The 17689-nt window shown below is 45.7% G+C and overlaps 1 protein-coding gene across 2 annotated transcripts in view; it reads right to left on the reverse strand.

The window, feature by feature from the left end:
- Positions 1-17689, reverse strand: part of LOC119383854 (uncharacterized) — a 773402-nt gene that overhangs the window by 720093 nt on the left and 35620 nt on the right. For both annotated transcript variants that reach the window (XM_049412685.1, XM_037652128.2), the window contains exon 4: positions 3272-3649. In XM_049412685.1, coding sequence (XP_049268642.1) covers positions 3272-3649 — 378 coding nt within the window. The remainder of the gene's footprint in view (positions 1-3271; positions 3650-17689) is intronic.

Raw genomic sequence — 17689 nt, forward strand, 5'->3', positions numbered from 1 at the left:
TGCGTTCCTCCACCATACTGCGATGGCGATATCACTACATCTGCCAATGGCGGTCGGCTGTTGCTAATGCCGGGATCGTGGTTTCGGTTTCGTACTCGATCGATTCGTTTGCAAAACGTGCTTTCCGAATAACATCTTGCGCCGCAAAATCAGCGCGCGACATAAAATTCATTAGTATCCCCCGAAAAACAGCGAAATATGAAGTTATCCAGGCTCGTCACAATACTGCACTCGCGAGTTTCGTTTTCATGCGGCGGACAACGAACAGCACAGTTTCAATTTCACGTGGTGGACAGTGCGCTGCTGCAAAGTCTACGGAAAAGGAATGGTTTCCTTTTTGGCCATGTTGTGCACTACATTTTAACACGACAGCATTACCTGACCAGGTTTAAGCGCACACTCGCCTAGCATCTGCAGACACAGTGTGTGGAAACCACGTGACCTCTGCCACTGGAACTGACACCAGTGCCTACATCTGCCGCAAAAACCACTCGCAGCCACGGTGTAGGAGAGGGAAATCTGCGGATGAGGAACTCCCAACTCGAAGGGAGTGTGCCCTTGTATACCACATCAGTTGGGCCTCTACAGAAGTTGGAGGAGGAGAGCTTGAGGAAACAGCATCTTTTCCTTTGATGTGTAAAGTGTTGTCAGCACCACTTTGGTTGCACCAAATCATGTAAGTAAACCCAATTCGGCCTCTGCATTGCCTGATTCTTTATAACACCGTTTTACCGCATCCTTACAGCACTTCGCCAACATAGCCAAAAGAAATGCTTTCATGTTCCTATCTCGTAAGAATATGCTTAGGGATCCTCTGCCACATTTTTCTGTAATTTTGCTTCAAAGTATTCGAAAAGTATTCAAAGATATAGGAAAATATTTCGTTCAATTCGCACTCAAACTTTAACCCTTTGAGGGTCGAATTTTTTCGCGAAATCCAGTCCAAAAAATGTGTAATTTTTTTATTGCGGAAATAAATTTTTCAGACGATTCTATTTAAGAAAAAAATTGTCTAAACATTTTTTTCGTGATTGTAAAGTGACGAAAAAATCATTTTTGTTGTTACATACACATGGTTTATTCGTAGTCCGCATCGTCTCGCCGCGCACGCTTTTCAGATGTCGCTCCTTGATCGTCATCGAAGTCTGAACTCGTCAGAAAATCCTCGTCTGACAAACTGAAATCCGATGAATCAGATTCTGATTCGGCACTTGGGGAATAGTCAGCATCGGAAGAATCGCTGATTAGAAACCAAACAGCCATCAGCCTTGTGGGCGCAAGAAGCGAAAACCACCCAAAGGACGAAACCGAAACCAGCCAGACCGCGAGCGCGCGTTATTGCGCAACTGAAATCCGCCACGCAGCTTTGGAAAGCAAAAAAAAAAGACGGAGAGACATCAGCACATTAGAAAAATTCCACGTATTCCTGAAGCGTGGCAGCACACTCCAAGCAAGAGAAATGATCGAAGGCGCGCGTTTGAAACCAACCAACCGCGCCACGGCCGCGCTCGGTTGCGTAAGCGATAGCCGGCGCGCAGTTTTGCGAAGCATAAAAAAAGCAACAACAGAGAGACATCGGCGCATGAAACAAATTTCACTTATTTCCGAAGCGTGGCAGCACATGCCAAGCAAGAAAAATGATCAAAAAAGGCGCGCACTTTAAAGCAGCTGCACCGCGAACGCGCTCAGATGGGCAAGCAATAGCCGGCGCGCCATTTTGGGAAGCAAAAAAAAAAATACAACGTAGAGACATCGGCGCATGAAAAAAATTCTACGTATTCCCGAAGTGTGGCAGCACAGGTCAAGCAAGAGAAATGATCAAAAAAGGCGCGTGTTTTAAAAATAAACGCTATGCCGTACATGTACGACGAAAACCCTTTGGTACCAGGAAGCTTCTTCCATACATGTACAGTAAAACCCCGTTAATTCGGACTTCACGGGACCATAGAGAATGTCCGAATTAACCGAGGGTCCGAATTATCGCGAGTACGATCAAAACACTAGAAAAATGTTTCCGCCACCACCAGACTTTTATTTCTTAAAGAAGTCGGTGATCGCGGTTTGCTTCGCGGAGGCAACGTGCAAGGAAATCACAATTTTGCTAAGTTCCTGAAGGTCCGCGCACACTGTGCCGCAAAGCGGCGGTCTAGCTGACGCAGCCAGGTCATCCAAGCCTTTCTATTAAAGCGGTAGTCGACAGGCAGCTGCTTAATGTTCAAACATCTTGGCTTCGCAGCCTTTCCTATCACCAGCAGCGGCAACTACTCTGTGCCGGTCATGCTCGTAGCCAGAAGAACCGTCACCCGCTCTTTTCTCCATTTCCCGCCGACGCACGGGTCCCCCCTTAAACACGATCGTCTTGTCAGGCGCTGTCTCGTCAGTGTTGAAAATGTTGCACGGCTCGTACGTAGAAAGGAGTGCGGAAAGTCCGGAACGCCAGGCCTGCACAACGCTTCACCGCGCACGTTGCGGAACACCAGGGGTGCTATCGCGGAACGATGCCTTATGCCATATTCTATGCTATTCTTATCATCCACCACTCATGGCTGGCTGATCGCGTTGATACAGTGGCAGTACGGTCCGATATTCTAGGGACCGTAACTGTAGCGTTGATAACGCGGACGGACCGTCGCCATGTTGCCTGTTGCTGATGACAGTAGCGATGCACTGCCTTTCATTGTGTATGTGCCTCCGAGATGCAAAGCTCGTTTTAAATCTCGGAGGCCATAATCCGATCTCGTTACCTCGTTTTAAATCTCGGAGGCCATGATCCGATCTCGAAATTGTTCAGATGCGCCGTCGATTTCGGCTGCGAATCCGAATTATATCCGAACCGCGGCCGTGGCGGTATCCGCTGCTGCTTCCCCGTCTCGACCCGACCTCGGTCGGGAGTTCGAATTAACCGAAGTGCGGTCGAATCTGTCCGAATTAATGAGAGTTCTCAGCCATAGAACAATGCACATTTTGGACGGGACCAGACGCCGCGTCCGAATTAACCGAAATTCCGAATTAACGGGGGTCGAATTAACGAGATTTTACTGTACTGCGAAAACCCTGAAGGGGTTAATATTCGAATTCGCTTCCCACGCAAAGTTTTGCTATTCGCACAGCTCTAGCTTACTTTAATTACCACTCAATTCATGCTTACATATCGAAAAGGCTTGCTGTAGGAGGCAGGAATTAAATAAGCATTTGACTAAGATGCAGCTTCTTTTCATCAGCATCATAGTCAGCGAATTAATCCCTAACACCATGTTATTGCTACAGTTACCTGCTCATTGCGTTCCCAAATGTCCCATGAGCAATCCGTGAAGGAGACCTCCTTCAGGGTCCTGTTCCTGGCAAGCAGTTCGGCAAACGACTCTCCGTCAGGCTGACCAATGTGGAAGTCCTCAAGGATAAGATCGGTGACGCTGGAATTGGCGGCCAATGCGTCGAAGACAGAGCTCGCCTCGTGGCAACGCCTGGCGCAAGTCACACTGAGCTCGGACAGGGTCGTCGAATCGGCCAGCAGCCGCTTGAATGCCTCCTCGTTATCGTGCATGGTGAACCAGCTGTCAATGGCGAGGCTGCACACGCTCGTGTTGCCAGCCAGACCATCCAGGATTATTGCAGCAATGCTGGCCGAGCCCCCTGCCGCCCCTGCACCCTGCAAGGCACAAAAGTTAAAGGGGTACTGACACCTTTTTTCGAAGGTAAGTTTACTCTGCCATACAAATCTCCTGTACGCAGAGACAACTGTGAGCAAGTGTGAAACTCCGCAAATGCTAATATGATATTTTATTTTGATATTAGTCAATTTTTCCATGGCGCACCAACCGACATCAACACTAGCTTGACGTCAGGCTACAGTACTAATTCTCATGACTTCACGCAGCAGTCTAGCTGGTTGTGGTGACGTCAGGTATCAGATACCAATACTTCCAAGATGGCCACTTGTGCGTCACCAAAACGTTCAAAATGGCCGCTTGTGCGTCACAAACGGAGCCATGGTACGGAGCTGCTGTCACTATATATTGTGCGAGCACGTGACAAGAAGCTCATACCGTGTTGTGACGTCACGGTACAGTAGGAACCGAAACTAACTTTTAAAAACATACCGTAATTACTCTTTCAGGGTGTCCTCGTGCTTAGCATTACCTTTTCTAGGATCTTGAGGGCCCGGCCTTTCATTTGACGCAAAAAAACGACCACTGAAAATTTTCATGTCAGTACCCCTGACACGAAAAATGACAACAGATTTTTTTTGAAGCAGTTTTTTATGGCACTACAAAAAGCTCCCCCTCTGTAGTGGATAAACCTGCAGCGGTTGATCCCGAATGTCCACAGATATTTTGTAAGCAGAATTTTTCGACCCAAGAGGCCAATAAAAAAGTTGGGCGAGTCCCTCCTCTAGCAACGCTGAGAAGCGATAGCGATGCCGATAGCCCTCCTCGTAAACTGTTCATTACACTCAACATTCTGCTTGCTTTTACAGAAGTGAGTGCGAGTGTTGCTAACCACCTTCATCTTGACATGCTTGACCATTTTTCAATAACAAAAGGCAGGCAGAATAAGTTTGTTGAGTGCTCATCGTCACGTGAAGCCCCTTAAGCGCCTCACAAGCCAAGCGCTCCTGATAGTTTTCCAACTCATCTGCAGGTGCAGATATGCTAAGCTAACAACTTTCATGCTGCTGCTTTCATGCTGCTGCATACATCAAGCAAAGGTGGTCCCCCAGTTCTGCTCAGTACAAAGAAGGCGTATCTGTACATTTGAAGTCAGAAAAGATTATAACAAAAAAAGTGTTAGTGCATTTCAACACCAATATAAAAACCATTAACCACGCACATACACCAGTAAACGGTCACGTGATGGGGGATCATATGCATCTTCGCTTTTTTGGTGTGCGGGTTGCCAACAGTAATTTTTTGCAACTTTAGTGAAGAAATAAAAACAGAAATCTGTGTTTAAAGGGACACTAAAAAGCAAAATGATTTTTCTCATGATGCCATGATGCTTTCATGATGCCAAAAACATAGGCTTGTGCGAATAGTAAATTTTAGGTCCTAAGTGAATTCGAGGCTAATAGTGATTTGGTCGAAGCGAATTCGAATAGTTTATATCACATATTATAAAGAAAAATTAGCATATTTGTCATGACCCAACTAAGCAGCGCAATACTTTTAAAGTTGAAACAAGGCATATGCATATGTCATTCTTTTTGGTCCAAAGGGAAGTGGAAGCAACTTCGAGTAATAGCAGGATGTGAGCAAAACAGAAAGCGAGCCAGTTGGTACTGATTCATAATGGTGTAATAGTAGCGCAAAAAAAGACGAAGACAAGAAAGTCGAGCGTCAAGTTTACATATATTTTCTGTTCAAGCAATAAAGCTTTCAGTTGTGAGTAAGTGCTTGTGGTGTTCACTTTCTTGTCTTCGTCTTTTTTTGCGCTACTATTACACCATTATGAAGCAGGATTTGACTTTCAGTAGAATGCTAGTGATAACCTGTAAAATATGTTAGGTTTTAAAATTTACTCTACTTAGAGCATATAAGCCGGTATAACGAGCTTTTAAACTTAAAAAATGATGAATCGATATGAGGGTAATACAGTAAAACCTCATTAATTCGCACTCTGTTCTTTCAAAATCCCGTATAATTAGAAGGATTTCTTTGGCCCCATATTTTGCAATGTAAATTTGAGTGGATAATTTGAAGTGGCGGTCAGTACCGGTTAATTCAAAAACTTTGGGTGCCATGTGCCAATTCCCCGATCCAGATTTAGCTGCAAATCTGCAGAAACGATGGCCCTTAGAAGCCACAAGGCAATGCAGTGTAGCAATACTAATCAGAGACAAGTGAAGCATCCCAGCCTTGCTGCTGCCAGTGCAAGAAAAAAAACTAAACAAAGGGCGTTCTCGTGGTCAGCTGAAATGTGCGCCTGCGGAAAAGACGTGCTTCACTGCAGGACAGCAGCGACACGCGGGCAGCATGACGCATGCTTCTCTCAACGTCAGCGCTTCATGATTTACCCATTCTTTCCAGGAACATAGATAAATTAAGAAAGGACGGTCTGACGGAATTCACGATGTATGCTGTGGGGATTGAGGCTTGCCCGTCGCCATTGCGCGGGTTTTTCGCCTATTTCTGCCATCCTCATGTCCGATCATGTCGCTCCCCTCCTCCGCCGTCCTACGGCGCTGGGCGAGCGGGGGTGACGTTAACCCTCCTCACCCCGGCGCCGGATCTCGACGGTGGCGCCGCGTGCGGGTCTCGCGTGCTCGCGTCTCGCGAGACGTTTTGCGCGGCGGGTCAGACCCTCTCTGGACCTCGTAGGGTAAGCACGCATTTTCTTTCCTGTCCGTCGGCTCCTTTGTTTGGGCTCGCTCGGACGGAGTTCGCCAACGGTGCCAGCGGCGAGCGCTTACCTTACGTTGTCCTTTCCGAACGCTAGGCTGAAGAGCGGTGCGGTGCATTCGCGCGTGGTCTTACTACGCCGAAACCGTATCTATCGAAGCCAACGCGAGCGGAGTTTGTCCTTGCTCGAGCGATCGGGCCCTGTTTTGGTCGCTGATCGTGAGAGCTCGCAGCATAGTCGCGAGGGAACGTTTCTCTCAGCGGCGTGTCCCCGTGAGCCCTTTTGCCCGCGGAGACGTGCTCGCGGCACCCTTTGTGTTGTACTTTCGCCCGTGGCGTGGTTAAGCCCGTTTTGCTTCTCCCGCCGCCTTTGGGAGCGGGCGTTGTACTGCGTTTTGTGGTGTTGCCGCAGGCAATAAAGTGTTGCGGATTTCGAGAGCGGTACTGTGTACTTGCCGCGCTACGCTCGGCGCCTCGTTTGCGCTTGAACGTGCGTGTGCAGCGGCGCGCTAGTTCACGCGAGGCGACGGCAGACGCGGCCCTGTGGCTCACTAAGTCCGAACCCACGCTAGTGGCCGTACTCCTGTGAGATACGTGCACACTACAATGCGAACCTCCGAATGGTGGCTGTTCCGGCAATTTGCGCACTTGCACTGCTGGCGAAGTACTTGCCTGCAACGCCTACTTCGAAAACTCAGTTCGAAAGCTTCAATGATCACCTTTTCCACCCAGAACACATCGCGAATTCCGTCACACTGGTCATTATTAAATTCTTTATTTTACCAGAAAGAATGGGCAAATGGTCGCATCATGACGCGCTGACGCTGCAAGGAGCAGGAGACATGCTGCCCGCGTGTCACTACTGTGTTGCAGCGAAGCACGTCTTTCCTGCAGGCGCGCATTCCGTTTAGCCGCAAAATTGGGACCACGCATTGCTGGAAGACATAACCCTTGTAGCCGCAAACTAGCAGGAACAGGAAACGACCACCTCTGATTACTTCCAGTGATTCAAAGTTCCTTGCATCCCGCTTTTTGTATGTTTGGTTAATTTGAAAACCTGCTTAATTAGATTTTTCACAGTCCCAATGACTTTGAATTAACGAGGTTTTACTGTATGTTCAGGGGCACGGAACCGCATCCGTGATGACAAACTCACACAAGCTATTTTGCAGGTTAGTTACCTCTCTGGTGCTTTGTGTGTGAGGACCAGCAATTTTTGCTAAAGGTGTCGTGCCCTGTAGAACTGCCCAATGTACAGAAGCGCGTACACGCTATTGCTTCTCATTTGTGCTGTGTATTGCAGAAATTGTTACTTATGCTTTCTGGTGATATTGAGTCCAACCCTGGTCCGATGACCAAGGCAAAGGCGGAAACCCTTGCAAGTGTCTCAGATAGAATTTCTAAACTAGAAGACGTGCACGCAGCACTAGTCACTGAACTAAAGAGTACGAAAAAGGGGGAGGCTGCTGCACCAGCAAAAATAACGGAGCTCGAACAAGGCAACGCGCAGCTGCATGCTGAAATAAAAAGTATGAAAGACGAACTAGCAACTGCCAAGAGCACAAAATCGAACTACTTAACGCAAGGGTAACGCCCCTAGAAGCAAATGCCCCCTCGGAGCACTCGGCCAATTCTGCCACTGGAGCCGATGTTCTGCAGGGCGTCTCTAATCAGCTCGTAACAACTCTAGGTGCGAGGATGCTGAGAACAGGCTACGACGATCAAACTTAGTTTTCTTTGGTATTGAAGACGACTCTGCAGAGGATTGGGCAGCATCAGAGCTTAAAATAATGAAGTTTTGCGCAGACAAGCTCGGAATAACAACAACTAGTGTGCAGTTCGAACGTGTGCATCGGCTCGGCAAATATAATGTTGATAAGCACCGTCCTCTCATAGCCAAATTTACATTCTTTAGAGACAAACAAGATGTTCTTGCAGCTGCACGTAAGCTTAAAGGCTCATCGTTCTACATTCGAGAAGACTTCTCATTTGCCACCTGCCAAGCTAGAAGAAAATTGATAGAATTTGCCAAGACTCGAAACGAACCATACAAGTTATCTCTTGATAAGCTGCGCATGGGTACATCTACTTACGTCTACGATATTGTCACGCAAACTGTTGTGAAGCGGAATAAATAGCTAAACAGGCGCACGTGCATACAAGACCGTCTAGGATCATTACCTAATCACATTAGATCTCCAATATCATTATCATTTACTAACATCCGAAGTCATGCGTCGAAGCAGGATACATTTTCTTCCTTTCTCGAAGATGCCGATTCTGATATTGTTATTCTTAGCGAAACCTGGCTCCATCCTGATATTTCTAACAATGAACTGTTTTCCTTCGTGAGCACTTACAATATGTATCGATGCGACCGCCGTAACAGACGTAACAACGGTGTCTTACTTGCTATTAAAAAGATATTTACTTCCCACTGCATTCACTCAGATTCAAACCTCGAGATTATTTGGGCTGTCTGTCAAACCCGTTCTACGAATGTGCTAATCGGTGCTTGTTACCGTCCTGCCGATTCAAACGAAACCTTCATCATCGATCTTTGCGACAGTATTGCCAATACACTTAAGGCCTGCCATGCAGATATGGTTTATCTTTTGGGGGATTTTATTTTCCGCACATCGAGTGGGCAAAGCTAACCTCTCCTTGTCAAATGTCATCAGATTTCATTAATTTCACCCTGGACTTCAATTTCTCCCAGGTTATCAACTAACCCACTTGCGGATCTAATATACTGGACTTAGTACTTGCAAGCAATCCGGAAGCAGTAGAGCAAATAACTTATCTTGATAGTTTTAGCGACCAATATCTGCTCCAGTTAACTATTAATATTCCGTTACCCTTTACGGGCAAAGTAAACAAAACTATTCGTAACTATAGCAAGGGTGATTACGCTACCATGAATGCTGAACTAGGATTTTTTTACCACAATGAATTTCTTCCTTCTCTGCACAGTCGAACGGTCGAGGAGAACTGGGTGCTGTTCCGCGATAAATGATGCTCGTTAGTAAACCAGTGCATCCCGTTAATCAAAATAACCAATGATAAATCGAACCCTTGGTTCACGAATTCCCTTAGGCGACTTAGAAACAACAAGAAACGTGTTTGCAGGAGTGCCAAAATATTAGACACCCCCGCGGATTGGGCGAAATACAGTGAGTGTCTAAAAAACTATAACTCGGCTTTAACCCTTTGCGGTCCATTGTCGGGCCCTGCCCGACAGCGCAACACGCATGCAGAGGTCCGTGGCCGGGCACTGCTCAACAAGTTCGTTTGCGGTTGATTCACGAGCGTGTTTTCGAACTACACTATGCACCATCTGTAAAAGAGTAATTCAACTTTTCTTACATGAGGCTTGAATCTTTTAGATTTAGACCAGAATGAACGGAAGGTGAAAAAAGGTTTCGGACTGCAAAGGGTTAAGCAGTGCTAAAGATAAGTACTTTTCTCACGATCTTCCATCCCTGCTAAATTCAAAACCTAAAAAATTTTGGCAAGTCATTTCCCCGAACCGCGATACTGACAACATTTCATTACATGATAGCAAGCACGTGCCTCTTCCTCATAAATGAGTGTCCTTCGAGCTTCAATTCTTATTTTTCATCTATTTTTTGTGAAGAAGACTGCTCCACAATACCTGAGGTTCCCAACTTTGAGTATCAGTATATGAGGCCCATTGAAATCTCTATCGATGGCATTGTTAATCTTGTAAATAATCTTATCTAATTCTTGTGGCGTCAATGGGATTAACTCCAAAGTGCTAAAGAACACCGTCATTACTTCGAGCAAAATACTATACCAGATCTTGAGACTGTCACTAACTTCAGGAGAACTCCCGTGTAATTGGAAGACTGCAAAAGTAGTCCCCATATTCAAAAGCGGCGACAGACACTCACCAGATAACTATAGACCCATCTCACTAACCTGTATTTGTTGTAAAATGCTCGAGCACATAATTGCATCGCACATATACACTCATCTAGAATCAAATAACTTTTTTTTCACCATTGCAATCAGCACGGGTTCAGGAGAGGTTTTTCATGTGAGACACAGCTTTTAGAATTCACAACTAACTTGCATTTTGACATAGACCGTAACATACAGATTGATAGCATCTTTCTCGATTTTTCGAAGGCATTCGACCGTGTGGCCCACTGCTGCCCGACTTCAAAGTTAACTGCCCTAAAATTGGATTCACCGTCACTAACATGGCTTCGGGACGTTCTTTAGAATCGCCAGCAGTTTACAATAGTTAACAATCTTCCGTCTCCCATATGCTATTTACCTCCGGCGTACCACGAGGTAGTGTTCTCGAGCCGCTACTATTTTTAATATATATAAATGACCTCCCAGTAACCTAGCTTCCCATGTGCGATTGTGCGCAGATGATTGCATTATATACCGCCCTATTTCCGGCCCCGATCACCATCACATTCTACAGAACGATCTTCAGCTTATTTTTAATTAGTGTAAAACTTGGTTAATGACCCTTAATTCGTCTAAATGCAAAGTAATCTCTTTTACTCGTAAACACTTAGTCTCAAATTTTTCTTATCACATAAACAATAATCCAATTTCTCCTGCCACCACACACAAGTACTTAGGAATTCATCTGACATCAAACCTTTCCTGGAACCTTCACGTTACAACCATATGTGCTAACGCTTCAAAGTCACTGTGGTACGTACGTCGAACCTTGTGAAATTCTCCCTCCAATATTCGCAAGCTAGCTTTTCAGACATTTGTTCGCCCGCAGCTGGAAAGTGCCTCTCCAATATGGTCCCCCCATCATAACAACTTAGTTTATTAGAATCAGTACAAAATAGGGCAGCTAGGTTTATCTCTAACAACTATAGTTACAAATCCAGCATCTCACGAATAAAACATGATAGTTCACTTCCACTCCTTAGTACTCGTCGGGACTTTGCACTCTTGTCATTGTTTCACAAATACGTCTATGCTGGTAAAAAAATCTTTCTTGGGGCTTGAAGTTTCATCTTGCACATCTCTCATTCAATTCGTCGGCACTTCCTCGTGCCATTCGGCTGTGGAATGCACTTCATGATTCCATTGTGTCCGAAAAAAATCCTGATAAATTTCGTCACCTCATCATTTCACATTCCTCCGCATAACCTCGACAAAATGTATAACCCCTTCTTTTTTTTTCTCGTGTGTGTTTTATTAGCTCTCTTATGTATGAGTTCATTATTTCTTTTTGCTCATTCATTGTATTCGTATGTTTTTTTACTGTGCATTACCTGCGCGTGTACGAAATGTATCAGTTGATGTTCTCTCCAAATTGTATTAATTATTTATATCGTTGAACTCCTCCTTTTCTCTTTTCACCTCTACAATTATTGTTAGCCATTATTTCAATGTGTTTAAAAAAGGATATGTGTGCTTTGAGCCATTTCATCCTGTATATGTATTCATTAGGTGTGATCATTTATTTTGTGTGATGCCCCCCTTACCCAATGCCTCAACGAGGCCTGTGAGGAATCTCAGTGATGCTACTGGCTTAGGCCACTTTGGAGCAGCTTTTGGAGCAGGCAAAATTGCGTTTTGGAGCAGCAAAACTAGCTTTTGGAGCAGGTGCTCTGCCTTCAACAATTCATTCTGAGCCGAAGAATTCTTAAAAAAGTAATAAACATCGACCACAGCAGCGTCGACATCCGAGCCAACAGCACTCAAGCCGCGGACAAATGAGTTGTGCACTTTGTGCAAGCAGCACTCTCCTACATCTATGATGTCAGGGTATGCTTCCTGCATCTTTTTTCTGAAGATTTTCATTGCATTAGGGCCATCCATAGAGACATTTTTCTGCGGCAGGTCCATCATTGCTCTCCGCACTTCACTAGCCGAAATTTCCGAAGTCGCAGAGCCCAGCCAGAAAGACTGTAGGTGTTCCACAACTCACTGCATTTTGTTGGAGAAATGCCTAACTACAACATCAAGTTGTTGGCACCTCTGTTCAGGAAGAGGGGTCTCGTCAATGCTAACGGATAAAACCACATCCGGCTTGTTCAGCTCGTCAACCACAAGTTTCTTGAAATACGGCCCGAGGCCATCACTAACTATGTAGCATGCCTTCAACCTCTTACAACTAAACTGCTTCGCTGTTTCGGAATCTCCAAATAACTTGGGAAACAAGGCAGTTGCTGTGTCGGCCCACGAGTATGGGATGCCCTTGAGAGTCATGCCAAGCACAAACAGAGTTTCTGCGTTTGTCACGCAGTCACACTGCAAGACGTTCTAGGGACTGCCGAATTCCAAAGTCGGCTGGATCGTTTTCGGCCACTGCAGCCCGCCTGAAGCGTCTCAATGACGACTGGTAGCATCAATGTGCCGTTTCATGGCTGCATGTCGCTTGACTGCTGCTACGCCATGTTGCCTACAGTTGATGCTTTGATTACAAAAAAAACACAAAACGCAGTTCCTTCGTCCGCTTGACAACACCATATTGATACAGTATAACCTCATTACAACAGACCTTCATAGTGAAGAGGACTTTGGTCTGTTGTAAAGGGAGTATGTAAAATCCAAGTACTGTTACAACAGACTTTCATGTAAACACTGAATGGGTCTGTTATAACTGGAGAGAATTGAATTACGAGTCACAAACATGGTCTTATTTTTAACGGGGGACCAAAAAAATGCGATTTTTGGAAAATCGCATTTTCAGTTTCTGTAGCCCATTTCTATCTGATTCCAAAATGTCTTCAATGAAAACTACGTAGAAGTGCTATAAAAAATTTGTTTTGCGTCTGCCGACTCGGCGAAAATTGCGGAAATATAAAAAAAAGCGTTTTTCAAAATTATAGCTCGGCAACGGCGCAACTGGGCGCCGCCATTTTGGGCTCGTCGTAAAGAGCATTTCTCCGCGTTCAAGTTCTCCGTTTCAGCTGGCTCCTCCATTCAGTAACAAGCGTACGAAAAACACGTTTTGGCTGCTTCTGCGGTATTACCGCAGAAGCAGCCACAAAGTGTTAATGCTCGCTTCGGTATCGTCGTCTGCTGCTTGTGCGTCGCGAGGTCGTGGCTGTCGAAAATTGCGCTACTTAGTGACGCGTTCGCACTCGTCCTGTGTTTACCGGTCGACGATAATTTGGAACGCTTTAGTTGGGCAGCTGCAAGCGGAAGCTCAATCATCAGATTACGATAGCGCGCCGCACTCGTCGCGAACATCGCAGACGTGCGACTAATAGCGTTGACTCGTTGGACCCGCTGTTCGAGGTTCTTCTTATCAGCACTTCGAAGCTTATGACGAAGACTACCGCGGGACAACTCCTTGTACTCGCAATCGAGCATGACGTACTTTGAAACATCGGGCACCGCGGCCACGCACATCGCAACCGAGCTTTCTACTATATGGTTAGGCCTAACAGCGTTCACGGTGCCGATGTACGAGCCAAATCCGAACTTTGCGGGCAAGAACATCGCGCTAGCGGACATGCGAAAGCGAAGAAGCCGTAATGTCCTTCGTCTCAAGCAACGAATCGCATTGCCCGCTGGCTCCTCAGAACCGCGGATGGGCATTTTGCGCATCGGCAGCGGACCCCCCGGCCAAGCTCGCCGCGCAGCGACCGCGCGGAGAAGCGGTGGCAGCGGCTCGCAATTTCGCGTGTCAGCGTCCCAAACGCAACACCAAGCACGCTGCGCGCCGTTTTTTTGTCGCTACAGCTAGGCATAGCTGATCATTGACAGACCGGGGATCGGCGGTCTTCGTTCTTAAATCGGTACGTCGATATCCGCGGTGCACTGCTCCCGTCCCGAAAGTATGCTAAGCGATGTTTGAAGTCGGAAGTTAATGACCGTGGTAGAAAAGTCCGCTTAAAGGAGTCCTGACCACCTTGCTGGCCTGAAATTTTAGTCAATTATATCCGAATGTCCGTTGTACCAGAATTCGTTGTAAACGAAGCTCAATCAATGGAACTAATACGGAGGTCGGCATAACACCGCAAATTGGTATGTAATATCCGAATGTCTGTTGTAAACAGATCCGTTGTAACGAGATTATACTGTATTTTGTCTCCATTTTCATCACTCTCATGGAGAACGTCCGCGTACAGCGCGATGTCGCTCTCAATGGGGGAACCTAATGTAGTTAGTTTCATTTCTGAAAGTCGGAGTACACCCCTTTGGCGCAGGCTTGGCGCAGAATCGCCAAATTTTGAGGAAATGTAGAAGGTTGTAGCAGCCAGGGCACTTTGGCGCAGTCTGGCGCAATTGGCGCAGCGGTAGCATCACTGGAATCTATAAATAAATAAATAAATAAATAAAATTGAAACTTGAAGTAGGGCTTCGCGACAGTGCGGATTTTTCCTAGAAAGGTGTATTCACGGTACAGCACACCTCCACTGCAGTGAAACCACATTTACAGAAGGTTACATGCGGTTTATATGTCTATTTGTTCATTTCGAATACTTCGAAATTTCCTAGAATTTAAATTCGTTTCGAAACGAATTTGAATACTGTAATATTCGTTCGAATATACGAAGTGCTCGAATATTCGCACAAGCCTACAAAAACACCACACTTGCTGCGAGAAGACGCCTAGTAAGCGAGAAAACGCGCAAAAACAAAATGTGGGTGGTGACGCCACCTAGAAGTTTCCGCACCATTTGCCGTGACGTCATATGTTTTCACTGTGGCTACTAGGGACTACGTATTTCCTAATCGGTAAAAATGAAGTACATTGTCCTCTGAGGGGGCCACAGACTTAACATACCAAATCTGGGGTAATATTGTTGAGCCAATGGCGCCAAAATATGATAAATACACTTTGAAAACAATGACGTCAAGCGGGGAGATTTCGGTGCAAAGTTTAAAAATGAAACTCTGAACTTGATTTTCTCCTCTATTAATAAACCTATGACGGCGAAATTAACGACATTAGAGTTCTCAGAGTACAATTTATCGATCTAAACCAATTCATTGTTTCTCTATAGTGTCCCTTTAATGAGAAAACCAGGTTTTGTTTTAGCCAATACAATAAAGAATCTTTCCTTTAGTGGGGTTATCTCGATTCATGTTCTGAGCGATTGTCTGTCCCTTAAAGGGCCCCTAAACCACCCCGGGGTCGAAATGTAGTTGTAGTGTGACAATTGTGCATGAGTTTACAAGGAACACGTAGCCGTGAGAATTTTTAGAATCGGTGACGTAATAGTGGAGTTACACGCGTTTGATGCTCGAAACACTACGATCGCTGGTTTCATTCTTTCCTTCGCTACCCTCCACTCGTCTGCTGGTTTTCTCTCATAAAGCCGCTTTGCCCTCCTTGCCAAGTGCCCCTCCCAATCTCACGTGACATACCGTCATCGCTGACGTACTCTACGAAACAGCGGGCACTTCCGGTTGCCGCAACTCCGTGAACTCTGTGCTTCTCGGCTAACCGCTGCTGTTGCCATGCCGGCCCGTGCTCGTACAAATTGTGCCGGGTGATTCCACGTAAGATGGAACAATCGATGGCTGGTCAACCTCTCAAATTTATTTCAAAATTTTATATATTATTGCCTGATGAGTGGAAAGATCCGCAATTTGTTTTGCCGCCAAAAATTTTTTCGAAGCACAGGAAATGAATAATGACGAAGAGATGGAGTAGAGCGCTCATCCGCTCTGCTGTTTTGGCCAACTTTCGTTATGCATTGCACAAAATATATTAAAGTTAGGTAGCTGAGATTTCTTTAACTAAACGTATGCATGTTTTTGCTTCTGCTCAGGTATTTTTATTCTTGATGTGTAGTGCAGATGTTTTTATAAAAAACCTCAAAATTGGCCCAGGAGACGTTATTTTCTTTACTTTGAAGGTCTTTATCTCGAAAAATCCTTGTAGCAGAGCGACGAAAATTGCGCATTACGTTCTTCGCGAGCTTATCTACCACACTTCCGAATCTTATATTTATATAACTTTTCAGTAAAGAGATATGATCAGGCTAAGTTAAAGAAAACACTGGACAATGAAAACTTCTGACGACAATTAAAAAAAAAACCCATTTTTCATATTTCCTAAACTTTGTCCACTTATTGTTCTCCACATCAGCTTTCATAATCATTGAAAACATGTTGCATAATGTGGTTGCACTAATAGTTACGACCCCTCCAATGAGAGCCTTGGGCAAGGATTGGCAATTCCGACTTCTTGCCCAGCAAGTGTATAAAATGTAGGCAGGGTTGAATTGCTTTTTTATTAAAAGGCCAGCACGTACCGAAAAAGGTGTCGCCGGCACTGAAGACGTTATTTTGAAATTATTTGGTCACTGCAGCGGCCACGAGCGTGGGGCTACCGAGCAGGCGCGCGCGCACCCGAGATGCTCGTTGTAAGAGACGGCGCAGTGAGAGCTCGTTTTCGCGTCCTCAGACCGATTGAGTTCGAAACAGCAACGCCTCTCCGGTGACTTGAATGCACTGGAGCTTCGCTATTCTACCCACCCTCTGTTCGCATTGCAGCTAGGCGCTGATAACAAGGCAGAGATGGAAGCAATATAAGAACTCTATAAGGGAGCTATGAGCGCTCGCTTCACGCACACTGCTGCCAGAGAAACTGCGCTGCGCCAGTTGGGATCAGTGGAAAGCATGAACGTGGCGCTCCAGTGGCAAAGCAAAATATGGAATGTCAAAGGAAAGAAAAGCAAAACTATCGGTAACCGGATGCTCTTGCCTATCTTAGATGTCGGCAGCAGATGGCCTGAACTAGCCGCGTGTTCAGAGCGCTGTTCACACTTCATTCGGCGCGTATAGTTCTTGTGCTTTGCTCTTACTCTACTCCTCCTGTGCGTCTCATGGAGAGAAAGTATAGCTCGGAATGAGTGTATTGTGGAGACTACCTTTCGAAGCACAAGAAGCTTAAAGGAGTACTGACACGAATTTTTAAAAATTTCGGATTGTTGCTCTAAATAAAAATACTGGTGTCGAGAAACCTAAAACGACTATTGTGGTGCCTGGGAATGCATCGTATATATTTTAATTAGCGCCACCTTAAAAAGACACTTTCGGTTTAGATATCGAGGTGGTGGCTTCTCAGTGTCGTTTCATAACAGTGTGACGTCACGGAGATACAGAAACTCGCGACGTACTAGCAGCAAATTCGTCATCTGCTCGTGGTGCACATAAACAACGATGAGTGAATTGTCGTCCTGTGACCCTGGCAGTGATTTCTGCTATTTAGGCTGCATGCAGGACGCAGAACTCGCATACTCGGGGGAACTGTCTTGACTCGTTGGGATAATGTCCTTGCAGTGGAGCTGGCTTGCAGATGCTCAGCGACGAAAACTTCAAAGTCAAATTAAAATATTTTATACGTGTTCTCCGACTCCAGTGTGTGGACAGCGTTGACA

This window comes from Rhipicephalus sanguineus, chromosome 2 (assembly GCF_013339695.2).
Source record: "Rhipicephalus sanguineus isolate Rsan-2018 chromosome 2, BIME_Rsan_1.4, whole genome shotgun sequence".
In the NCBI taxonomy this organism is placed as follows: Eukaryota; Metazoa; Arthropoda; class Arachnida; order Ixodida; family Ixodidae; genus Rhipicephalus; species Rhipicephalus sanguineus.